The 27,603-nt window shown below is 34.7% G+C and overlaps 1 protein-coding gene across 1 annotated transcript; it reads left to right on the forward strand.

Annotated features, from left to right (window-relative positions):
- The first annotated feature begins 16 nt into the window (after nucleotides 1–16).
- LOC124635091 (sodium-dependent neutral amino acid transporter B(0)AT3) lies at nucleotides 17–27,469 on the forward strand. Its single transcript, XM_047170877.1, has 5 exons — nucleotides 17–1,018; nucleotides 15,540–16,211; nucleotides 16,898–17,259; nucleotides 22,266–22,529; nucleotides 22,871–27,469. Exons 1-5 carry the CDS (start codon nucleotides 332–334, stop codon nucleotides 23,055–23,057), a joined length of 2,172 nt encoding a protein of 723 aa, XP_047026833.1. The 5' UTR covers nucleotides 17–331; the 3' UTR covers nucleotides 23,058–27,469.
- Nucleotides 27,470–27,603: the final 134 nt, after the last annotated feature.

The raw sequence follows: 27,603 nt of genomic DNA on the forward strand, positions 1-27,603 counted from the left end.
CGGGCGAGTTTCCCGCCAGCGACGCGCGGCCCCGCGCCCAACCTCACAAAGAAAAAATAAAATAAAAAAATGCTCATCTTCTCACCTCTGTGTCAACAATCATAAGTTCAGTGCTGTGTAAATAAATAAGGGTTTTCAGTTCATTAAAATGCCAAGTCATAAAATAGATATGCCATTTAATCTAAACATAAAAGCGATCATAACTTTCACGTGTAATTTATTGGTCCTCATTATGTGCCACGATATGGAATCCGAATCGTTTTAAAGTAAATAATGACAATAAGACAATAACTAGAGTTAAATAATAATAAAGTAATAGAAAACACGAAAGATGGCGAACACAGCACATTTGATGCGGCGACAAAGCTCGCGGGATCTCTACGCACAGCGGTCCATAGACAGAATGGAGATGAAGGAGCTGCGGGGCAGGCTCGTCACCATGGAGAACGGCCACCCCTCGCACCGCACGCACGTCATGTACGGCGCCACCAACGAGGCCTTCGAAGACACCAGCCCCAACAGACGCTCCTCAGAGACCCCCACCAGCAAGGCCAGCTCAGTAGAAGCCAGCGGCGTGAAGCCCGAAGGTGGCGGAGTCGAGAGAGAATCCTGGGACAGCAAGCTGACTTTCCTCCTAGCTACAGTTGGGTACGCTGTGGGCTTAGGCAACGTGTGGAGATTCCCATACTTAGCTCAAAAGAACGGTGGGGGAGCATTTTTGATTCCGTATTTCGTGATGTTGGCTATTGAGGGGATACCGATATTTTATTTGGAACTGGCGATTGGGCAGCGTTTGCGGAAGGGTGCTATCGGGGTCTGGCACCAGGTGTCTCCTTATTTGGGAGGTATCGGGATAAGTTCGGCAGTGGTGTCGTTCAACGTGGCACTGTATTACAACTCTATTATTGCGTGGTGTCTGTTCTACTTCGCTCAGAGCTTTCAGGCTGAGCTGCCCTGGGCTGAATGTCCTAAGAAGTACTTTCCCAATGGATCCTATACAACGGAACCGGAGTGTGCTGTAAGTTACATTTTTATCATTACTTTTTTTCTGTAGAAGCTATAATGCACTCTAGATTAAGACTATTGAACGAATACAACCTTATGATAGATATTTGCCTATTTGGTCGGTCTGGTATACGTGGTTTTCAATTATTAATTGGGTATGACACTTGTATGATGCTTTATCACACCTGTGTGGGGCTCTACAAAAACTTATCATGATAAACTAATTTCGAAAATTCCCTCTAAGTTTTTACGACAAAAGTTACTGGCCCAACATTTTACATATATTCCTAGTAATGAACGTAAAAAATATAGTCTTAATATTTTAGAAAAGTTATATAGTTAGAGATCAATTTGTGTTGACACGACTGATTGCATGGGTTGTGTGCGTTAGATCGATATATCAGGCGGAACGTGTTGATGACATCATAGTTATTGGGAAAACGGACGGCCGTTGCCGAGATCAATAGAGAAACATTAGCAGCTATTGTACGTACATGGGTGCCTAGACGATTATTTTTCATTTCAGAGTATATTAAATACTTATGCCCATTTTCACCAACAAATACCTAAATTAAGGGATCCCCTAAGAGCATTTACGGAACACTTAATAAGAATTTCGTTTTCACCAAAGTTTCGGTATCCCTTATCCATAGTTATTTATGTCAAAATTGGGAGAGCCCTTATTCTAAGTGGCACTTAGATTAAGAGATTGTTGGTGAAAATGGGCATTAGACTTTTTATGTAAATGTCATTTTACGTTGAGTTTATGGCCTCTTCATTTCTTTGAATTCAAGAAATCGAACCAGTTTTTATCCTTTACATAAAGTAGGTACTATTATCCCAGGTTTATATTAAAAAGTATCGCTTGCGTTTACGGGTTTGTGGGTTACGGACCCAAACAAATTCCGGGGATACCTTTATTTTTTGCAAAAATACCTTACTTTAAAATACCTATGTATTTTAGTGCAAATGTGTGCCTAATTAAAGCAATTATTAGTATTACATAGTAGTGTAACCGTGTAACGTCTTTTTATTAATAGTGAGCCATTTATAGGCCTGCTCACTAAAACTACTAACTAGGTACACACACACACAAGTCGATTTAATAACCGACTCCAAAATTATGAGGATTTGAATTATGAACAACGATTACTCCGTAATGGCTTTCTCGATTGACGTGATCAAGGGAGCTCTTACTTGGGCTCTATAGAGCTTTTAGAGTAGTTTTTTATTACCTTCTATTGTATTAGCTATATTTCTTATACCACGATAATTTTTGGTGCAGTAGAGAGTTGCTGTCAGTCTGTAAAAACAACGGTATTTTCCCTCGAAAACTGACAGCTGTCAAACAACACATTCGGTATCGTTGAACATATAATGTAAGTAACACAATTCATATTGAGAGTTGTAGATATTTACTAGCAATTAATTGGCAACCCTAAGCCAAAGTCTTTGAAACAAAAATTACGTTAAATAAGCCTACATGATATCAATATTTAGCAAACGTATCGCACACCGGGGGTGCAACAACGTCATAAGTAACAAATAACGTTTTTTTCCAGGAGATCGATTTTAAAGTTGTTGTTTTGATTAAGTAAAATGTATTTACGATATCATTATACATATATATCGATATCGCCCAAAATATTTTTTGTACTCCATATTCAAAATTTAAGGTTGTTTCAGAAATGAAAATGTTATATAAGTGGTACATCTTTAATGTATTTAAAAGGTATCGTACCTACTTTTTTATGATGTTATTTATGACATTTACGCCCTCAGTGGGGTCATTTTAGGAGTTACATTTATGATATTGTTGCATAGCCTGTAGACGCATGTCTGACATCATTTTTGATCAAAAACTCATTTTGGCAATTTTAGCATTTATGACGTTATTGCACCCGGTATGCGATATTTCGATTTTAATACGATAATATTAACAACGAAAGATTTATTAATATTTCATAACTGACCCATATGTATATTGCTGTATCATCAATATGGAAAATGATGGCCGTTCTCAGAACGTTGTGATAGACAGTTCAATGGCCGAAAGTAATTTATTTCGTCGGCTTATTGATTCCAACGTGGGTACTGGGTTCACTTTGACAAAATGCTGACCTGACATTCAGTTGAATATATGAGATTTTTTTACTAAATATAGAAGTTGGATTTGGCTTTAATGACGGTTTTCAATTACCGATTCAGTTTAACTAATCAATCTATTTAAATGAAAACCGACTAGCTTTTGTTTAACCCACGTCTCGTTTAAACTACGATAAAATAAAACGTACACCCAGGGATAGTGTAGATGTAGACAACAGTGAAAAAAAACAATACAATTAAAATAGCTTCAGCAGTTTCGGAGTCTTTACGGTGTTAATAAAAAAAATATTTATTTCCTATTGAGTTTTCTTGGTATGATTTTATGTAGGTAATAATTCTGTGTTCTGACAGGAATATATTAAAAAGGTTACTGATTAAATGAAAATACGAATACAACTGTAAACTTTTAATGAATGTTAATAAATTTTAATGAAATCGTTTTAAGAACTCAATCAATAAAATTGTAATTGAAGTTCCCTCACCGCAATGGAATTATAAGAACGATCCGATATTGAACATTGAGGTATTATACGAATTTATTTAACGTCGATGAAGCTAAATTTTTAGATGACTCTATCTAAATGATTTTAAGAATTTTATTAAGCCACACAAATTACTTACTTTAAGATAAAATAATTTTGTTGGCAGAAATAGTACTTTGTTGTACAGGGGACGTTTATTTTCTTTTAGACCTCACCAGAGAAAACTTGGAAAGTTATGATAAATCTATAATTAAAGAAAGATCATGTTTAAAATGACGTAGCATGATAACCTAATCAGTTGTTCCCCACCTTTTCACCAACATCCCGGGAGAACATTTTTGGCTCGAGACTCTAGTAGGTATGTATCGCATTGCATTTAAATCGCTAAACCGATTTGGCGTGAAGCACCACATATATGTAGATTTAGATATTTTTCAAAGCATGGCGTTTGGCTATTTTTTATCCAGGAAGTATTTTCTACATGACGTGGGTGAAACAGCTGGTAAAACCTATTTATACATAAATTACATTTTTACAGCCAGTTTCTTCATCAAAAGTAAAAGCCAAAGTAGTTAGTTAGTTAGTTAGTAGTTAGTTTACTTTATGACATTACTTTGGCTTTTACTTTTGATGTAGAAACTGGCTGTAAGTCCATCTATCGTTATTAATAGAAACACTATTGAAACTTTGGAGTTTCTTGCCATTTCCTATCCAAAGAGTAGTTGGAACTGTTTCCCTGGTAAATTGATATTGATTTGATAAGAGTGAAAATCACTTTAGAACGTTCTTAGTACTTGAAACAATAGATAGTTTGAGGAGCACATAGAATTTTTCCACATAGGTTTAATAACATAGAAATATTTTTTCAAAACGTGTGGTTCCTGTGATTACCGCGTTCAGAAGTTTTCTTTAGCTTTGTAATATTAATGTAGATATTATTAAACCGTTCACTTGTCAGTTCGTCCTCATAAAAAAAAAAACATGAGCCCACAATAAAAAATCAAAGCAAAACACCTAAAGATATTCATTATATTTGTAACGAAATTCTTATTCCATTTCAAATGGCTGTACTTCACTTTTTACGACAAAAGTCATTGTAAAAACCTCAGGATACTTTCCTGAGAGCCGCGAACAACTTTATCACAAAAAAAAAGAATACACATTTTTAAAGGCGTTTTATAGACCTCTCGGACCGCCGCTATTTAGCAAACTTTATGGAAAATTTCTCGCGAAAAATTGAATAATTTGTTAAGAAATAAGTTAAGTGTTTGACGCTTCGTTGAAAATTACATTAATCTAGTTGGAAATTTTAAATCCTACGTAGGACTTTGTGATTTATACAGTGATAATTTACTGAGGGACTGATTCTTTCAGTTTGATTGTAATCAGTCCTGTATTTCGTATTGGATTTATCATGTAGGCCAGGAGAATTATTTTTATTGATATGAGATTGCTTAAGAACTATTTCATAGGCTATAAAAATAATGTGTTTTCAAGGCATAGTTGGTATAAAGTTATAATCTGGGTCAATTATCAAAATGTAGTCCTTCAGTATTCCAGTTCAAATTCAAAATTCAAGCAAAACTATGTTGATCCATCGCATCTGGCTAAAATTCTATTGCCACTTATTCATGGTGTATCTAGTTAACTACAAACCTAAATAATTACTCATTTCCTAATATCTACATCATAAAATAAAAGCCTAAATTTTGAAGGGCGTGAACGAGCTGTCAAAGTTTGTTCGACCGTAATATTCGGGACTCCAAACTTCGCTTATAGAATGTTTCACCACCGTGTCTATGGTGTGTTCCATAGACGGAGTTACTAAACTTGTCATTGTGACATGTGGCGAAATGCTAATGTGATAAAGTTAGTTAATGATGAAGTTAGATTTATGAACATAGGTACATTATTGTAGGGTTGAATGACCCAGTAAGACTTGTCGGTTGTATACTCGATTTGGTTTGGAATATACGAGAAATACGTAGGACGGAATTCCAGCTTTTAGCGCTTTCACACCAGCTGATTTTCCACGCGTTTTTTAACGCGCAACACATTCCGAGCGACCAACATTTTCGGTCGCGAGGTGTCATCGTTTCACGTGTCATAGTTTGAATCATTGGTTGTCAATTGTTCGTTTTGAAACTACCCTTACGAAAAACTGGACGGAAAATCCACTAGTGTTTAGAGAACTTAAACCACGAGAATCAGCAGTTACTTTTAATATGCATGCTTCATTTATTTTCTAACTTACCATAAGCAGAGGCAACACTATCTTAGGCAGTTTATATACATAGAGCGGGGAAACAAATCTTTTTACACATATTTGCTGAAACCCGAAAGTTCTTTAGGTCACCCTTTTGAGTGATGGGATAGAAAAAGGTTTGAATTTTTGTCGACTGTTAATATATTCGCTTACAAAGAGACATGTCGTGGAGATTTTCCACGATTTTCTTATAGTTTTGTAATGAAAGGTTATGAAAAATGCATAGACAGATGAGAAACTCGTTATCTAGTCGACTTCTCTTGACATGAAATTTGCTATGGCCTTTTTTGGTGAAAAATCTTCAAATGACTCCTGCCGCTGTGGGTTAGCAGCGTGAGGGAGTGTCAGACTCTTACTGACTAAAACGCATCATGTTCATTCGTAGGTTTCTTATGCTACTACAGCTTGACACAATAGGTCACCGTAGGCTTCAGAAAGTAACAATCCATTTTCCACTAACATTGTGACTGTTGCTTTGACGTCATGATCTACCACTTTCTCTCTACAACTATGCCTAATATGCGCATTACATCGTATTTTTGCTGTTACCCTTTGCGTATATTTTTCAATAGTCTGTTACTAGCCAATTTGTTTATTATTGGAAAGCATATTTTTAACTTTAATAATTGTGTATCTTGTGTAATTGTGTATCTACATACGAGTATGTAATCTTTGGGACATTATTGTAAATTCCTCTATCACAATTTGCAATATATCGACCTTCTAAGGTCCTACACGAATAGTATGGAGGTACCATAATGTTACCTTTTTACATAAAAACTGGTCTCAAAAGGGTTCGGGGCTCTCGTTCAGGTAAATTTTCATTCGGGTAACGTCAAGATATGAATTATTGGAGACTCTTTTATTGTAAAGGGACGGAGGGATGTCCTTTAAAGATGTTTCATGAATTGGTTGCAAATAAATAGATGGACTACTTCAGTCATCTTGATTTGGAGAAATACGTAGCTAGTATACATACCCACGGTACTAGTAGTTACCTGGATGGAACTAATTCTCGTATCGGGATAAAATATAACCCATGTTAATCAGGGAAATACAGGCTTCTAATAGTAAAACCTGTTTTAAAATCGGGCCGGTAGTTAATTCATTTTATACATAGAAATCTTACTACGGTAATAATAATGATATAGACCAGCGGTTCCCGAATTCTTTTGGCTTCGGAACCCTTTTAGTTTCGCCATTTTTCGGCGGAACCTTAGCTTAAGTAAGAAGTAAACTAAAGACATAAATACACTTAGGTACGGCTCGTGCCGTGTAGTAGCGCACCAAATGGTTATATGGTTAGAGACATATTCATTATACTCAGCGGCGTAGCATGGCTGTCTGCCACACGGGCCAGAAAACATTTTTGCCGCTCTTGACTTTGTGTATTATGTGAATAGTTTTCAGTTTGAAGACAGACAAAGTAAACGCAAAAAGAAATAGATTGGGTTTGTACAGGTGAGAGGCGAGCGAGCGCGATTTTTTTTAAGTAAAAGAAGAAGTTCCAAACACCCACTAGCATTGAAAGACATTCAGTGGTAGCCGGCATCGCGAGCGAAGCGAGCGCGAATTTTTTTTAGTTTAAGTACCTATACAAAATAAACAAAACCACTGTAAATTAATAAGGTCTCAAAAAGTACAACAAACACAGAAAAGCAAATGCAAATGAATAAGCAGCTAGCGAAGAAAGCGCTATTGCTTTTTCTGAACCAGGGGAATAAAAAATAAACATCAAAGGAAACCTCGACGGAAGAGCGCGAAATTTTCGGATTCGCGGAGGTGCAAAAATTGGAAATAATGTCACTTTGATTCATGGTAAAAATAGCCACTGGAAATACTCGTATGCCGTGTCATTTCACGTCAAATGTATGAAAACGTATAATCCTGGCGATGAAATAAGCCCAAAAATGCGACGATTTTTGGCCGACTCGCTACCTACTTTTGCCGATTGCCGAAGACCTGGAGGTATTAAGTTAATCTACAATTTGTAAAAAAACGGAATTAAATTATCTGCTGCCGTGGCCTTCCCCCGCCGCTTGTCGCGAAAGTACGAGACTTACACTCCCGTATGGTACCCACCTACATGGTGCCTAAATGGAATTTTGGAATGCAATATTTAAAACAATTTAATTGAAAATGAATAATATTTAATATTGTCAAACGATTCACATATGGGAATCTTGAATTTTCCACGGAACCCCTGAGGGCCTGTCACGGAACCTCAGGGTTCCGCGGAACCCCATTTGGAAACCGCTGATATAGACAATGTCTAGTCGTATAAAAATGTTACCTAGGTAAACAAATATGTTACAATGTTCAGATAATTAGATAAAATCGGCCAGAGTGCAATATTTCGCTCCCGAACTAACCTAGTAAATTGACGTAAACCAATTAATTTATAGTCTTACCTACTCTGGTAGCTGTAAATTCGATAACAGCGAACGTCGGCTGTTCTTAGTAGTTCCATAAAATAATAATACGTACTAAATGTATTTCTAATAGTAATTATTGAAATCAAACCTTGCAGTAAGTATTATTTTATACATACTTAAAAAAAACACGTATAATAAAACAAAAGAGATCCACTTATACGAATATGTACTTATATGTAGTTATACTGCCTTTTTAACGACGTCAAAAATCATCAGAGTGTCAGACTCTTACTGACTAAAAACCGTCGTGTTCCGTCATAGGCCTTTTATGTACCAGGGCCGCGGTATCTCTTTCGAACAACCCGCAGCCCCGGCAGGTCTTGGCCCTGCTTTCTGGTCCTGCTTTCTCGTTTTACATCCTAAGAAAGTAACTTGCTGAAGCATACTCTAAGTTAAATAGGTAACATTTCTATAATTTTTTTAAGCAAATAAACGAAAGTTTGTTTAACCTTAATGGACTCTAAAGCCCTGGAAACACTAAATAAAACTAGTTGTACAAACGAAAATAACTAAAATTCAGGTCATGTCAAAGCTTCAAAATAAATTAATCAACAGCAACAAACATAAACATACCTACTTTGTTTGATATACAATATACAATACAGTGTTGGTTTACCATTCAGTGCACGAACAAACAGTACAAAATCAATAGTCGATGCTCCATGCTGAATATATTCCTGTTTTTATTCTCTCTTTGTACCATTGTGCTCCGAAGTTTACAATACAGGGGTGGTTTGCTAAGAGCACGGTCCGATCCCAATTATATATCTATCTATGGATTTGCTTACTGAAGATAGGAGTTTAATGAAAAAGTTGTAAACTGTCTATCGCTATTTCTTTTCATCTTATTTATTTCTCATCAATTTTTACTGCCACTGAAATTGTGAAAACTTGGAAGTGGAAAATACACTGTTCCCATTCAACAGTGCATTGATACGGAAGTAACTCTGTCTAGCTATCAGTTTTACGCTAAAACTACTGAATCGATCTAATTTAACTTTGCCACACAGAATCTAAAGTCTGAGAAAGCACATAGACTACTTTTTTATCCGGTTACGATAACTCGCTCCATCGGGACACGGGTAGAACCACGTTAAACAGCTAGTAAGATAAAAGGTAAAGCAATAACCGTTTCAACTTTTACAGTACTTCAGGCTTTTACAGCGCTACCTGGTACGCTTTATGACCTCAATCGTGGCGTTTAACTAGCACATTATGAAAATGGGTCACTTGCTCTGCACTTACTTTCAAATGATCCTAATAAGGGTAACTTGCATGGGTATGTAGGCCAATTATGTGGAATTGGTACTTACTTGCATTGGTAATCGGTTTTTAGTTAAAACCTCTACTTAAAGGCTCTTTAGTAGCGTGTATTGCTCTAGTTAGAAGTCTGATAAACAAATAAAGACAGTTTAAAATCTATTTTCATTTTTTTTCCCAAAAGTTATTTCAACAGCACTTCATATCAAATAAAAAGAAGAGCACATGAAAACCAATTTTTTCGGTATTAAATTGGTTTCTATTTCTGTACCAGCTTCCAAAAAAAGGAAATAGTTATCAATTCGTACAACCAATTTGTGTTCTTTTAAAGCGAAATAGTGTACTCCCTGTATGGTCCAAATCAGCAACTCAGGATCTGAACAGAATTTAGAATCATTGAGAAATCAAGTACAATTCTCGAAAAATGTAGTCGAGTGTCTGATAAAAACTTGTCATTTTTTTATTTATTAAAAAAAAAGTGTTTACCAACAGCTTCTGTGTAGATTAAGCTTAGAGTACAATTTCTGTTATTACTAGGACTTACACAGTCGCCAATTACAGGTTAACCAACATACGCTAAATAATGATAGAATTTGAAAGTAGAAAATTATAAAAAACAAAAACACTTCTTGTTAAAATTAAAGTAAAAGTAAACTTTTTGAAATAAATAACACATAAACTTATGAGAACATAACAACTGTCTTAGAGCAACTTATAAATCTATATTTTGTGAGAACATCATGAGATCAAAACTTAGGGTAACTAAAAAATATAAATTAAAATAGAGTAATAGAATAACATAACATTAAATTACTTACAATGTAGCGGGAGATTTTCTCTCTATCTCTACTTACCCTTCACTACAAATACCGTGATGATACACAAAGTATGAGACACGTTTCTAAATGTATTTTACTTCAAAAGTCTAACTTGAAACATTACTCTAAAACTTTGCTTAACGAGTTTTGAATGCAAACGACCAGCGATTGTCATAACTCGTTTTTAAAATAGATTTTATTTGTGGTTTTGTCTCTGTTGAAATATGGCCGTATTTATGAAAGGATTGTTCAATAATTTTTACAGTGTTTTTGTAAAAACTATTTTATGTATATAGCATTTTTAATTAGAACTTTTGCTCTATTTTTTGTAGTATAAGTGAATATCAATTACTGCTTTAATAGATATCCAGCTTCAATTAAAGTTGAGTAGAAAATATATGCACAATTTTTTTTTTTAATCAAAGGTCTGGATGTTAAGCCTTGTTTTTCTTCTACTTTGTCAATTTTCAGATTTTCCATTTACGTTTGTTAAGAAAAGGAACTTTAAATTTAATAATAATTTCACTCTAATAAGTTAGATACAAAAATAAAAACTAATACAAAATTGAATTCACTACAACGTAGCGCGACCGCCTACGCCGTAGCCACAGAGTTCACAGGCGTAGCGCGTAGGCGTTGCGTAGGCCTCAGCTGGAAAGTTCAGACATTTCTCTTGGCTTTGGTACTTATATACAGATGTTAATGGCTACTATTTTTTGTTTATACTTTCTTGTATTAAGGTTTATGAAGGTCAAAGTCGTATTTTAGAATATGGTTTCGTTTGAAAGTAAACTTGCAGTAGTCGCGTCACATTGTAATGAGAATACAAATTATGAACGTATGAATTTGTATTTATTTACGACAAATTGTTATTATTTGATTTAAAAATGTAGTATTTTGATCAATGTTATTTAGTCTAATTATTACTTGTTTAGTAACTCTTGGAAATATGAGAAACTTCACGTACCTAATTGATAGACTGATAAATAATTTACACTTCCCAACTAAAACACTGTTTCTAACTGACTGCCCACGACGAAAAACAATAACTAATTTAAATTACACTTTCAATATTGGTTATAGAAATCTCATTTAAATGAACAATCCTCATAATTAAATCTAATATCTTAACGAAACCCTCATTAAATCTTTTGTTTCATTGCTGAACCAAAATCGATAGCTTACGCTCATTAATAAGTCCCTGTCACTGAGATGAAAGGGAGCTGTGATGTCACGGTCCTCAAAGAAAACCATGGAGAACAAAATGACTAGCGGAGGTGCCATAACGGAAAATCTCCTAAGAAGGTAGCGCGCCAAAATGCGGGTGTGCGGGGGACGAGGAACGTTACTGTCTTCGCCCTTACACGCCTTCTTTGGACCCGACCATTTTTTGTAATACCAAAAATCGTTGAAAGATGTCTTAAAGAACCCAAACGCTACCTTAGTTCACTCGTAACTGATCGTTTTGGTCATGAACAGAGTACGTATTCTGTGTCTCCGCTCATCTTTCCTTACTCCGTGAAGACGACCCACATTGTCTATGATGAATAAGACGTCATTTCAGGGTTGCCAGTGTCAGATGGCCGCTTTTGTTACGACCTTGTTGGAATATTATTACCATATTATGGCGCAGATGAGGGACAGAAGGGATTTAAGAGGCAGTAGGCCGATTGCGATGCTTTAAATACTGATATTATAATGAATGATAAAAGAATTAATGATTGAAAATCCAAAAAACTAACAAGAACGATTTTTTATCAGAATCTGTGTATGTCTATTATAAGCTCGCTTCAAAAAAATGAAAAACCATCGAAAGCAATTTGAAGCTCTCAATATTTAATGAAAATGTATAAAAACATACTATACGCATTCGCTACAATAATATGTAGAAAGTTCATTCCAAAAATGTACATCGAAATATTCGTTGAAATTGAAATTGAAATTTATTTATTTGCCAGAATATAGGTACAATATGATGGTCGATACAATAAAAAAATATGGTCTCACTATATTCGACTTATAATTAGTCATGCAAATATTTAAAGTTCTATAATCTTATAGCTAAAAAAGTACCTACAATCATTTTACATTAAAACTCTTTCTCCTCTAGGTACTCTTTGACTGTATAAAAACATTTATCAATAAGCTAATTTCTGAGGGACCTCTTAAATTTACTCATTGGTAGGTCTTTAATGCGAGATGGTAGCTTATTATTGTATATTCGAATGCACATTGGGTAACAATTTCTACGGTACAATTCGGTTCTCATAAATGGTAAATTTAATTTCTTTGGAAATCTACAGTTAAATGTGCAATCATCACCAAGTTTTTTAAACATATCTTCATACAATTTTGTAAATTACACACATCGTATCCATTGCTATCTGTATGTGGCTGAAATACTGGCAGTGAATTCACGTCGGATATTTAATTAAAGTTGTACAAATTGCATTTATAATTAGGCGACTGTAAAGCCGTGTACTCATTAACTGTAACCAGCGTGATATAGTTTCGTGGTGCTAGTACGCTGTAAGTTAAGTAATATTTCTAAAATGTTCGTGAAATTGCAACCTTTGATCGACGATATAGGTTACCTGGAAGAGATCGTATGTCACCCAGTTGAATTAGTTCTAAAATAAAAAATATAAAATTGGCGTACATCTTATGACATCATTACATATTTTGGAAGAATCTTGCTTATGGCTTGCTAGTGTGTACCTAACTTAAAATTGTAGTGCCAGCCCTGCACGTGAGGGTGGAAATATGTGGCTTTGTTGCTAATTGAGATATGTTGCCTTTTGTTTTGATATGTGCTGATAGCACTCCCGATGGTAATTATGGTATGGTTCACAAGGATTACATCGAGGAGAATGCCCTGTTAGTCTGAAACTAGCTGGGTGTCATATAAATTTTTCAGTATCATTATAGGACATATTTACATTTTAGTCTATTTAATAACAATACAAATTCAAATTCAAAATCTTTATTGCAAACTAAGTAGGTATAAAAGTAAGTTAAGTAGGTAAAAATACTAGTTGGATCCCGGTTTTCAAGTACTTCGAAGTCAGATATAAACTCTCTTCAAGAGCTCAAGCCGCATATCATGAAATATAAACAATTTGTTATTGAAAGCACATTTTCCTAAATCAAACAGACGTATTTTCGAATTTAGACTTTTAACTAGAATTAGTATGTACTTACAAATAGTTTGACATTGATCAATTTAGAATTGGCAAAATTTTCAGAATTCATCTCTGTCAAAATAAATATTTTCAACGAAGGTTGAGGGTGCAGGATAAAATAGGGTTTCTGTCGAGAAGGTTGGCACCTGCAATAAATCACAGACAGGGTCGATGTCCGGGGCAGGCGACTGTGAAGTAAATCTTAAACTTTAAGTACTTTTGACGCAGAAAAAAACATTTAAGCAGTCGTATGACCTTTGTGTCTCAAAAAATATAGGTATTTATTCGGGTTATAAATTAAATAGCTGCCATTTCCTTCTCTTTTTGTAGGTAGGTACTGCATAAGAAGGTAGTTTTTCCAGCAACGTGAAAAATGGGTCTCAATTCTTTCTGAACTAGTAACAAAATACACCATGTATATGGCATTTTATTATGTTAAATTAATTAATAATCAAGTTGAGAAGACATTTAAAAAACATATTCAAACAAAGTCAGGTAAATGAGCACAAAAATATCTGTTTGAAAAAATCTTTATAAAACAGTTCAGTAATTTATAGCAGACCTTTTTAATAAAGATTCGCATCTGGCTGGCATTAATCAGAAAAAGTTGGCATTCTCCTTTTGTTTTAAATTACGAACGCTTTTCTGTTATTCGTTTCGCGAACGTTGTAAAATGTAATGCAGCCTCCTTCGATTTTTTTTTATTTGCTGTTTTATGAACGTACTCGAAGAAAAATGTATTAAACTTATTATAAAATACTAGCTGTTTTACCGCGGGACTTATCATCGGTACCGAGATACAATATAGCCTATGTTACTCAGGAAAATTGTAGCTTTCCAACAGTGTAAGACTTTTTCCAATTGGTTCAGTAGTTTCGGAGCCTTTAGGGTAAAAATAAACTACTATTAGTATAGAAAAAGTTTTTCTTATAAAAATAATATTATTCGAAGAAATAAATGTTGGACATAGTCTGAACCGTAATCTCGTCCCATTACGATAATTATCAGTGAACAAATTACGCCTTCAGACTGCGGACGATTATTTGGGTCGAAGGCTTTTACTTGAAGATCCAGATGCCTTTTCACTAATCCGTGTAATTATAATTAGGGCATTCGTGGTAATTTTCATGGAAAATCGGATTGTCTATTTCTTTTATTTATCTAGACTACTATAGGCAATAAAGGGAAAAGATTTTTTGTTTCTTGATACCCTAAAGCACATATTCATCATCATCATCATCAGCCTATCGCAGTCCACTGCTGGACATAGGCCTCTCCAAGTGCACGCCACTGAGATCGATTTTCAGCTTCTCGCATCCAGCTCCTGCCAGCCGTCTTGCGCAAGTCATCACTCCACCGTGCCTGAGGACGTCCTACACTACGTTTGCCGAGGCGTGGTCTCCACTCTAGAACTCGTTTACCCCAACGGTTATCGGTTCTTCGGCTAATATGGCCAGCCCACTGCCACTTCAGCTTGCTGATTCGGTGGGCTATGTCGATGACCTTGGTTCTCTGACGGATTACCTCATTACTGAAAGCAACACTCTTCCCGTGTAACGTATAGCTATGTTTTATCCCGGTATAGGCACTACTTTTCATGGGCAGCGGATGAAACCGCGGGAAAACGGCTAGTCGTTAAATAAAAATATAAAAACTATTCAATTTGTAACTGCTGAACATAAATAATTTTGCTTTTCTATTTTTAAATCTTTCGTTACTTTTCTATAAAAAGCAGTTAAATAATAGCCAGATGGATCGATTTTCTTGGTTCGTGTTACGCCGACCGTTTTCTTAATAAATCGTTTTCCTTTGTGCTCCGGCGAGAATAAAAAAAGACAATTTTGCGTGATTTGTATATTTCCAGAGCTGTACGTGAATATGAGCAACATTCTTTTAGAATTAAAGTATTATTCTCAGACACAAGAATCACAGATACCTACCGATGTTTATTTTAAAGGAATTAACAAGTGTTTCATTTGTTTTAGGTGAGCAGTCCAACCCAATACTTCTGGTACCGCACAACCCTTCAAATATCAGAAGACATAAACCACCCAGAAACCTTCAACTACAAAATAGCACTAGCCTTAGTCATTGCCTGGATTCTAGTCTACCTGTGCATGATCAAAGGCATCGCGTCCTCAGGGAAGGTGGTCTACGTCACTGCCACCTTCCCCTACATAGTCCTCGTTATATTCTTCTTTAGAGGCATAACCCTTAAGGGCATGAGTGACGGACTGATTCATTTATTCACTCCGAAGTGGCACAGGATTTTAGACCCTGTGGTATGGCTGGAAGCTGGCACACAAATCTTCTTTTCCCTTGGCCTCGCTTTTGGGGGTCTAATAGCCTTCTCTTCATACAACCCAGTTGACAATAACTGCTACAGAGATGCGATTATGGTCTCTATGACAAACTGCTTAACGTCCATGTTTGCTGGCATCGTGGTATTTTCTATAATTGGGTTTAAGGCTACGATGGTGTATGAGAAGTGTTTGGATGTGAGGAATGAGACTTTGCTGGAGGTGTTTGGGCCTGCCTTTAAGTCCTTGGTACTGCCTGAGGCTGGGCAGACGGTGACGGTGGACCTGAATGGGAATCTGACGTCGTTGGTGATGCCTCATCTACCTGAATGCGACTTGCAGAAGGAGTTAGATAATGTAAGTTGTAGTTATATAGATCTATAGCTTAAGTACCCCATTTATTACTTAAAGACTACGCTAAATTGTCAGAGATATCAGCCATTGTGTCACAAAAATGTTGATCCTGTCAAGCGTACAGCTAAAAACGGCTTTAATAAACCATATTCTGATAAGGTTTTTCGCTCAGTACTTTCATTGTTGTGAGCTCTAAACAAATGCAGACATTTAATCTCCATGTTAGATTTTATTTACAATCTGTTGAAGATGTAATCGCGAATCTGTGTAATCTTGAACTTCAAACAGACAGGAAAGCTAACCAGTCTGATTGCTTGTAGACATTTAAAATGAGGCCGAGTGCTTGTCGAGAAAATTGGTTTAACGAGAATCTTGAAGAAAATATGTCGGTACATGTTGACATAAATTGATATGGTGTATAGGGGGGTTTGTTAGAACAAACATTGGTGGTCGTCTGCATGATCGATTACCTGCGATTCTGAAGATTTTTTATTATAGTAGATACATATTTTGCTTACATTTCAGAATTTACACAGAATTAAGAGTGTAATCAAATCTGAAGCATAGTTCAAAAATGTGTTCATCTTTGTAGTCAATAGTAATAATGCCAGAGTTTTAGGTTCAAAAAGAGTTACTTCCCTAACTTTAATATCAATTAAAATAACATTATTTCTGTCTTTCTTCCACAGACCGCCTCCGGCACAGGCCTCGCCTTCATAATCTTCACGGAAGCCATAAACCAGTTCCCTGGAGCTCAATTCTGGTCCGTCCTCTTTTTCCTGATGCTCTTCACATTAGGAATAGACTCCCAATTCGGTACTCTTGAAGGAGTGGTCACATCTATAGTGGATATGAAACTATTCCCGAATTTGAGAAAGGAGTATCTAACAGGAGGCTTGTGCCTCCTTTGTTGCCTGTTGTCTATGGGCTTCGCTCATGGTTCTGGCAGCTATATATTTCTACTGTTTGACATGTATAGCGGGAATTTCCCGCTGCTAATCATAGCGTTCTTCGAGTGCGTTGGGATTGCCTACGTCTATGGAGTTAAAAGGTAAGTTTTCTTTATAACTTTAATTAGATCATATTAGTATTTTAATAAGGTTTTTCACCACTATATCATGCTGGCTTCCAGTGTATTCAGCTGATTATCAGTGTTTTATATGGACGTCTATCTGGCCTTCTCAATCCATATTAGCCCTAACGAAAAATTATTTTAGAAGTCCCGTTAGAATCTTGTTTAATTAATCCTGTTAACGCAACACATTTCTAAAATCAACTAGATACATCACTTAAATTAATACCATTACCACACAAGCACATTACAATTTCTTATCACAAACTTCCAAAAGAAGTCAAGTTTAACTGCTGAAGCTAAGTAAACGAAGAAATTAAATACAAACACTGGCCACCGGACTGTAAGTTTGAGGGTCGTAACTTAACGAGGTCAAAGCCGTTTGGGGTCCGCTTACTTGACAGCCTGACTTGTGTGGGATTGTTAGTTTAGGATTGCAACTGAGGTATTATATTTTGTTGTTACTTATAAGTTTTAAAATGATATTCTGCTCTTTCTGTGAGTAAGATGACATTTTCTTATGAAATTGAACATTTTATCGGGTCTCTATGATGCACAAGGGACAGAGTCCCGGACTTTTAGAAGACTGTTATTGATACTATTTATGAGTAGGCAGGCAGTTGAAACAACCATTAGATGCAATTTAATAGGAATTTCTGCTGTCGTCTCTCGTCTGACTTTAAGATTTCTGGCCTCTGATAATACACAAAATTATCTACTATACTACCGTTTAACGTATTTACATCTTGCTGAAGACTTGCGGCTTTAACCCTGCACGGAAAATGAGCCTTTTATTTTGTTAAACTGATAAATTATGCGTTAATTAGAGTACTTAAATTACGGTCACTGTTGTGGTCTAAACTACTATGATACCTATAGACAAATTTCGATTAACTAGAGGTTAGATCGCAAACAGTTCAACAGGCTTACCAAACTTGCTAGAAATTATTATCGAGCTAAGTTTATTTGAGAACATCTTGTAGCAATGTGTTTGCAACTTAGGAGAAGGTGGATGTATCTAAGTGCAATGAAACTTAACTTGGTAAGTTGAAAATTCTTGTTCAAACGTACCTTTGGGTACATGCTTAACTTGTCTAGCAAATAGTACCTACACCGGAGTCTATCTTTGCTTAGTTCTTAAAATCAAATAGTGTTATTTAAGTGGTAAATGCTTAAATAAGAGGCTGTCAAATAAATTGAGACTCAAAACATGCAAATCATCTTTATTTCTTAGTTGAAACCGGACAATGTAGAATAGTTAGTTAGTATTGTGATAAGCCTTTAAGTCTCCCGAAACGCAATAAAAAAAATCCTTTTCTGTTTTAAAAACCGTTGCATGTTTATCAAGAAGTTAAAAAAAAACTTTAAAATAAATGCCTACAGTCTAATGTGACGGGATAATCTTGACCCGACGGGGGTACTCAAACGGAGAAGGGTCTCAAATCAGTTAAATGTACCGTGAACATTCCGTCTGGGTTAAGACGCCATTTCCAGATTATTGTCAATGATTCGACATGTCTAAAACTTTAGTGCTGGCCACTTGTTGACTTTGCATAAAGATCTGTTGAAAGGCCATTTCATTATAATAACTTTTTTATTAGGAACTTTATTCTTTAAAAGCTTCTTTTACGTAAAATATAGTTATTAACTAGCAAACTGTGTAAGTATTGTTATTATCTATTATTTGGAGATAATTGATCGATTGAGTCACATTTTACACAGCTGTTATTATTCAAGATTTAATGAGGTCATGAGGTAGAACATTTTATCGAGCCAGTTTAATTACCTAAGTAATTAGGTAAGAAAGGCTCTTTTATAAACAGAAGCAGCGACCATTCAAAGCGAATAGCCATTTCCAAGCTTTCTAACTCACACACTCGTGCAAGAGATTTGATGACGTTATCTCATCAGCCAGATGGATTAAAAGAGGTTCTAATTTTAGAACACGAATGGAGGATTATGTCCAGGGAATATGTTAAATTCTATTTAAACTTCAGCCTGCATGGAACTGATTGCTCTTTGCATCGAGAATAATTTTTGCTGCGTTTAATTATGAGCTTTCAGATGTGATTTTAATAAGAATTGAAAGTGTTGCGTTTTTATTGAGTTTTACTTTGGTAAAAGTAAAAATAAGTTTAATGTTATGCATACAGACTGAAGCACGCATTATCATTTTTTTCGGGGTTGGAAATCATTAGATGATGCCTCCCGCTGTGGGTGCAGTAGAAGGGAGTGTCAGAGTTTTACTGACTAAAATCCGCAATATTCCTTTCTGAGTTTTTGACATACTAAAGCTGCGGTAATACTTTCGAAAAATCCCTCAGCATATTAGATACCTAGGTACCAATTCAGTAGATACATATTTTTATCATTATATGTGCTAAATGCTTTGCTACTACCTAATTAGGTAACTATAAGCCTGGCTCACAAAGTCTAAGCATAACTTTACTTACTAAAATATAACATTTATCAAAACCAAACGACCGGCATGGCGTTCCACCCTTCTAAATTCAAACTGCTAGAACATATACTCTATGGCCATATGTGGCTTGTTTTCATACGACTTATGTAATACTCCTTTGAGACCAGGCTTACGTCACTCGTCTCGTTTCAGCTTATATAACCGTGCAATCTGGTTCTCACACTTTGCCCTTTGTTTTTTAATGAAAAAAGTATTTATACTTTTCTTCAGTATACTTTCTCTTTTATATTTATGTATTTTTGATAACATGAGGAGGTAACCTTTAACCTTAATCAATCAAAAGTGCTCTTCTTATTGTTTAATTAGAATAAATAATATTTTTACTGCTCTATAAAGTTTAATTCATGTAAAATACTTTTAACCGTGCCGTACTATGGTCTTGGCTTACATTTTCCGCTTAGGGTGCTATTACCTTCACTAATCAAACATCTTGATCCAACATACTCGTATATTTGAATCCAGGCTAGTTACTCTAGCTAGTCTATAGAGCGAACTGTTTCTCTATACTAAAAGGAGTTGTTAGGTATCTTATCTAACAACCTGAGTGTCCTCAGGACAAGCTGAGAATCCTTTATAGTTCTCCCGCTAAGACGGAATCCTTGCAAATTATTCAATTCAAGATGGTAGAACTGTAGAAGGATTTATCAAAGGAAACAGAATTTGTATTCTAAAGAGAATAAGATTGTACTGAGGTTTCCATGGTGATTGATATACTCTTTGAATAAATATGTTGTAGATAGGTAATGGTAAATACACTACATGTAAATATTAATCCATTTGGTTGTTTATTTATTGAGTTCGCATCTCGTTTCGCTTTAGATCAAGTGAAAAATTTTATTTCGTTCGGAAAGCGTACCTAAAAGGAAAGAGAAAATTAATCATCATAGCGCTTGGTTTGAGAAAAGTTTAAAATCAGGATTTTATTGAAGTAATTATTCAAATGGCATTAAGGTAGAACTGTGGTGTACATATAGTAGAAAAGTTATCAATGATTATGTAAGTACCTAACTGTTTTAGGTAGGTATAGCGATAGCGAAAATAAAATATAAATAAATTACAACTATAAATTACGGAGCTAGACATAGATAGTACCTAATCGCTCCATTATTAGAAAACAGTAACAAACAACTAAAAGTTATGTAATTAAAACTTTGTCTTTCGACTGTTTGGTACTTGAGAAAGCTATTTCTAATTTTGTTAGGTAATAAAAAATACTTCTTTCGGTAGTAAGCGCAAATACGTATAAGATTCTCGAAATAATTTGGAAATGTATCGTGAATTACATTTTCCCAATATAAATTATCTGAAACAAATTAGCAGTTTTCCCGTAATAATTGAGTTTTTTCCGGTTCTTCTCCATGGGATCAATTAATATAATGTAGAACCATGCAACTAGTGTGGCGTAAGGCCTATTGGAAATAAAAACGTTTGACTTTGAAAATGTACGGCAGAGAAAAGCAATATTCGCCTTTCTCAGAGGTGTACCTACTACGATTTTTCCGTTATTGAATAAAATATCGGATATAATCAAAAGAGTTAATTTTGTCTCGTTTAAATCGATCGATACAAACTTTGCACGCCTGCATCACTAATGAGTTTCTAAAGTAGACTAGCAGACTAGCGAGCTTATGTACTAAATTAATTTATTTTGTACGGGAGCTTTATATTTTACGTGTGATCATTTTGTTAGCATCTTGTGTGACATGATACATTTGAAAACCTGATTAATAATTTGGTAATACCTTCGTTTACCGGTAGTTTTCCCAGATTACAATTGTAGGCTACATAAAAATAACGAAAAGTCAAGCGAAAAGCGTTACTAAAAAATATCGTTAGTTTTTCATTTTATACTATTTTTTCTTCTCACTCATCTCAAAGTGTTAATTAGTTTTTAACTGCAAAAGGAGGTTTGAATTTTCAGCTACAGCTGTTAATTCTATAATGGACGCTGAAAATCTTTTCCAATGAAAAACTTTTTAACGCATACAGCTGAAAAAGTTGACGTCCATAAAAGTTTGTTAATCAGATTTCTTGGTATAACGCCTGCCGCAGTTTTTATCTTTATTTCCGTGTTATTTAGCAGTTTTCATTTTTCACTCAAGTCTTAAGATTTGTCAGATTTTCAGCTCATTCATGCGTTTCATGCGTGATTAATAAATCGATAGAAGTAAAGCATACCTTTGGCTTACGCAACCGCACACTACAGACCGTTTGATCGACAGCACGACGGTGCAGTGTGTGGCCGACTGTTGAGTCCGCTGATAGTTATTCGGATATTTTGACAAAAAAGTTTTTTTAAAAGAAAATCTTGATATTTGTTAAAGTATTCAGTCGGTATGATACAGGCTGAATGCTTGATCTTTGTAATGTGCGCACTACCATTCATTTTAACACTGATTAATGAGCCCAAACAAACTGTCTGAAAAGTTCGCTGTATGCGATGCGAGTATTCTAAAGTAAAAATTGACAACTTAATAATCAAAACTAACTTTTCAATTTCCAGATTCGCAGACGACATCCAGCTGATGACGGGCCAAAGACCAGGGATATACTGGCTAATCTGCTGGAAGTACCTGTCTCCTCTAGCCATGCTGTCCATTCTAGTATCCTCGTTCGTGGAGCTGGCTACCGAAGGCTCCGCGTACGATGCCTGGATCAAGTCCATAGGGGATACAGAGAGGAAACCCTGGCCCGTGTGGGCGGTACTTCTAGTATTGGTGCTGGTTTTAGCATCCGTGTTGTGGATACCAGTGCTGGCTATCTGCAGGTCAGTATGTAGTTTAAGTGAAGTTTTGTACTCTTCCTTTTAACCGCTTCACTTGTTCTTCGTTAATTTAGAATATTGAACATTATTTTGCGTGATAGCGTCGTAATCATCAAATGACCCCTCCCTGCAGCGTGAGGGAGTGAGAGGTTCTTATTGACTAAAATCAATCATTATGTACCGTGGCTGCGGTAATTCTTTCGTTGTAATCCTTGAAGCGACATAGCCGGAGCCACCAACAACATCTACCATTTCCCACAGGAAGCGTCATGTTTTCCCTCTATAAAAGAACTCTCTAGCATACCATTGCATTTAATTAAATACTTTTTCTCTCAAACTTTCAGATACTTCGGCATCCCCATAATAGACGACGAAGAACGCGCCTGGTTCCCCGCCGAAGAGTTGAGAGACTTCCACGGCATAGAACCGAGACCCGTCTCCACGACGGAAACCCTTCTGTTCTGCACACGACCTGATGGCTCCGAAGGCTGCTGCTGGCCAGGCTGCTGCGAAACTGATGATGAGGAGTAGTCTTATCACAAGGACGTAAGTTCTAAACATAGGTCTTTCTTATAGGTCTCCAAAGACCGGTTGGAAGTCGTGTATGTTCAGTCTAGTAGTATGGAAACTGGTGAAAGTTGAAAAGCAGTTAATAGGATGGGATTTCTGCGGTGCACTGGAGTGGTATTGAATGACTTTCCACTAGGAATTTTCGAAGGTTAGGTAGGACATATCACGTTGTCAAAGTTTGGATAGTATGGCAAGATCAAATATATCAAGTTTGTTTTGGTATTTGATCGAACATACAAGAGCAATGAAAGACAACTGACAATAATAGGTCGCTGTACGTCGTTTATACAATTTAGTATTCCAAAGGGAAAGTCAGTATGTACGTAAGTGGAAAAGTACTTCAGTAGCGCCGCAGTATTCTTTATCATATAATTAAATAGTGACAGATAATATCTTATTTATACCATTTAGACAAATAATTATTAAAGAACATATACAATAACAAGTTTTTCCCATTTTTAGGGCCATTCACATATCTTTTAAATCATTCGTTGCCTAAGATGTATAATTTTCTAGAATTTTCTACGAGTTTTGCTATGTCTATCATTGTACCTAAGTAGGTACAGGGTAAAGCCTAGCTACGGGGTTAGCGAAGATATCTTTTGACAGTTACAAACGCTAGCAAAGGCGAATAAAAATATGGAAATAATATTTCAAGTCGATAAATCACGTGAAAAACATGATTTTATTTTTTCGAGTCTTTCGTCATCTCAACACACTTAACTCATAACGAATGTGTTCAGTTGGTGAAACTCAAAATTTTAACATTTATCATGTCGTCAACTCGACACGTCAAGATTTTGATGCGTGTTCAGTTGGTGAAACGTAAAATATACCTCAATCAAAGAAAAACATTAATAAAAAAAAACAAAGTATTATGAATAAATATTACAGAAGGTATTTGAAAAGTCTTTTGTCGATAAGTTGAAGAAAAAGTGCATTACATTAGTAATCAGACAGCGAATATCTTCTGTTAAGTTATGTCTCCCTAGTACTTGTGACAAACAATGATTCGATTTCAATACCATTATTTTATTGTAGAACATTATTAAAAGTTGCTGATGCATCTGGCTTCAATGCACTTATGGTTTCCTAGTACTTGTACTACGTAGTTTGGGAGTCCATGTTCGCGTTTGAAGCGTTTGCTAAGCTGACGTTCAGTGGCCGATGGATGATGTTTGTGACATAGAAAATGAATACATTCATTTGTTGACTGTAGTTTTTGCTTAAAATCGGGTTCAATTATAAAACGTGTTGAGTTGGTGAAAACATAAAAGTTTATAATTTAAGTTTCACCAACTGAACACGCATCAAAATCTTGACGTGTCGAGTTGACGACATGAGAAATGTTAAAATTTTGAGTTTCACCAACTGAACACATTCTTGATGAGTTAAGTGTGTTGAGATGACGAAAGACCCATTTTTTCCATACCAATGGGATAATACGTGAAGACTTCTTGGCTAACCCTGGCGGAGTAACGAAGGAAAAATATTATCTAGAATTGATCATATCGAAGAAAATGTTAAAAACGAACTTGGAAACATATCCAAATCGTTTAGTCCATATCTAGCTATCATATCCTGCCGTTTGTAACTATCTACTGTTGAATTTTTATATCACAAGTATTCTAGATTTATAGAAACATATTACAATATTATTCGTCTTCGAAAAAAGCCTGTATATAATGGCTAACCATAAGTTCTAGAAAGTCAATGACAATAATAAATAATTCTTGACAATAAAATACTGTAAACCCTTTATTATAAATGTTGCTATTGCTATATTTTATTGTTGAAGACTGGTATTTTTTATATAATTTATTATTTTAAATAATATTGGAAAAGGATACGACAATAATGTTATACAAAGCGACGACTGGAGTGTCTATGATAATAATTTTTATTGAGTTTTACATTCGTTATGCTTCAAGCTAAATATTGAAATTTTAGCAAAAAGTATACTTTTAATTATAAAAAAAAAAACTTTATGTATTAGATTATAAAAAAGTTATTGTTTAAACTCATGACAATAAAAAATTATACTTAAATTCGTGTTGTAGTATTTAGCTGCTTCCAAATGTAAATAAATTATCTATGGTGTCTATGCCAAAACTTATCGCTGTTATTACTGTTAAAATATCGTTTAGATATTATCTAGTTAATGATAGATTTAAATAATGGACTGTACATTGTTTGTATATGCCTGCAGTATTTACCTTATATCATTATTAACCGTTGTCCTATATTTAAACAATTTTTAACAATTTTGTTTGGCTAAAAGAGAACTCAAAAAATTGTTTAATTCATGAGTGTATTAATATTAATACAATAAATAAAAGATAGTGAGACAATAACTTACATCTAATAATTATATTCGATCTTATTCGATGTGATATTAACCGTTGTTTTTATTAGATTTTTTATGTTCAATGTTCCATAAAAATATATATAAGCTCCTTTATTTTATTTTTTGGTAAGTATTTTTTATTATGATGGAATCACCTACTTACGGTACCTCGTTTATTTATTTTTGTCCTACTTTAAGTTTATATAAACTTAGAAATCAATTTATAAAACGGGTCGTGCAATATACATTGTACATAATGAAATAATAATTAAGTATTTCATAATAATCGAAAGTTATGCACAAAGAATAAACGCCAATCAATGTTGTTATTGTAAGCCTAGCTATAGGAACTTGTCGTTATTTAATGAACAATACCTTTCTATTTAATCCTGTGACATTTATAAATCGTGTTAATTCTTACCTAAACAGTTTTTTGGCATGAACGTGCTTATGATAAATTCAAACATGAAACATGACAGTTTACCCAAGTGCTGAAGAGTTACCTACGTTTTACGCACGTATCGCAGCTTGCCAAAGTGATTTTTTAATAAAAAAGGAATCAATATGATTATTATAGTAGGTACCTACTTAGTTGATAAGATAAAGAAAATATAGTTTAAAAAAAAATGCTTGTGTTAATGTTATCCACTTTTGTATGACTTTGAAAAAATAAATATTCCATTGAATAGGTACGTTCATGTTAGGCCTCCTTTGACTTATTACATGGAAAACCCCGTCATTCCCTAAACACCAAATTCGCAATGTTTCTCTATGAAAGTAAACAGCTATTTAATTGAAGTCAATTAATTACTGTAAAACTTAACTTTTAACATTCAATTGCAAAATAATTGTTGTAAGATCGCCATATTTGTCTGTAATAATCGTTAAACAATTTATTTGTAGATATGAAAAGCTTAAAATATGTTTGTCTATATAATAATTGTTAATGTAGACACACACGTGATAATATCAAGTGCTAATTTCTTAGACGCACAACGAAATTAAAGTTTTAATTATGAGTTTGATTACTTTTTTGCACAATAAATATGAAATATTTGATGTAGGAATGTATACAGAATATGAATCAGGTAGTTGACACTGTAAGTTACTTCAAAATAAATTAAAACGATTACCTATCTGCTGGATTTTTTAAGTGCGACAAACAGCATTTCAACTGTTTGCTGCCGCGCACATGGACAGAATTCGCTCGGAAAATCCGCTAGAGTGAAAGCTCTGTAGAAAAGCGCAAAAATCCAAGTGTATATTGATTTCAGAGCACCTCGAACTGGCTACCAACCTATACATTTTTAAAGAAATATTTTTACGTTGTTTTGTGTCAGCTACCTTTTGCATTTAGGACTATTATGAATCTGTTTTTTTTATATTTACTTATTGCAAACTTACACTTAGCTATACATATCTGAATAATGTTATAGAATCTTATGAATAACATAAAATTGTATTACTCCTTGTAGGTGTTTAGCTTGACAATAACTTTTGTATAGTAAGTTTTAAGTGAGATTACTAACGTTATGTAAAATCATTGAAGTGAGAATCGCACTGATCTTGCCGTTAATTATTTACCAGTAATTATTTCATATTGATAAGTAATTTAAACTGCATTCACATGTATATTAAATTAGTCATTTTTATTCCTGTTTAATATCTAATATGAAGCAGATAGCCACCATCAAACAGAAACGTCTATTACCTAAATACCTACTTTGTAATTTTCGAAGGTTTTTCCCTTATTCATTAAAAACGTTATCATATTTGAGCAAATACTTGATAATTATTTAGGTATATTCTATAACGGCGTCTGTTTACGACTTCCATTCTTCTAAGTATTGCCAGAACAAAATAAATTTCTTTGGTCAGTGCGATGAGTGGTACATACAATACCACATAGGTCGGTTAGTTCTAGTTTTGCGATGAGAATATAAATTCCTATCGTAAATATTGTTGTTTCTGTGTAAGTACATATGCCTAATAACGTGTTGATGGTAAATAAACGTTCTAAAAAATATTTTTTTGTTTTATTGTCTATGCCTTTGACAAAATAAAGAACTTTCCACAAGGCAGAGGGATTTCCCCATATGACTGTGTTAAGTTGCCAACCATGAAAATTGACTGCATTATTAATTATTCATACTATAAAAT

This window comes from Helicoverpa zea, chromosome 12, assembly GCF_022581195.2.
Source record: "Helicoverpa zea isolate HzStark_Cry1AcR chromosome 12, ilHelZeax1.1, whole genome shotgun sequence".
In the NCBI taxonomy this organism is placed as follows: domain Eukaryota; kingdom Metazoa; phylum Arthropoda; class Insecta; order Lepidoptera; family Noctuidae; genus Helicoverpa; species Helicoverpa zea.

What these genes read in the sequence shown, in the direction of transcription:
- LOC124635091 (XM_047170877.1), top strand. Translation starts at nt 332, where the DNA reads ATGGCGAACACAGCACATTTGATGCGGCGACAAAGCTCGCGGGATCTC. An exon ending in CAACGGAACCGGAGTGTGCT is followed by an intron (nt 1,019 to 15,539) that starts GTAAGTTACATT and finishes CATTTGTTTTAG; the next exon opens with GTGAGCAGTCCAACCCAATA. An exon ending in CCAGTGCTGGCTATCTGCAG is followed by an intron (nt 22,530 to 22,870) that starts GTCAGTATGTAG and finishes TCAAACTTTCAG; the next exon opens with ATACTTCGGCATCCCCATAA.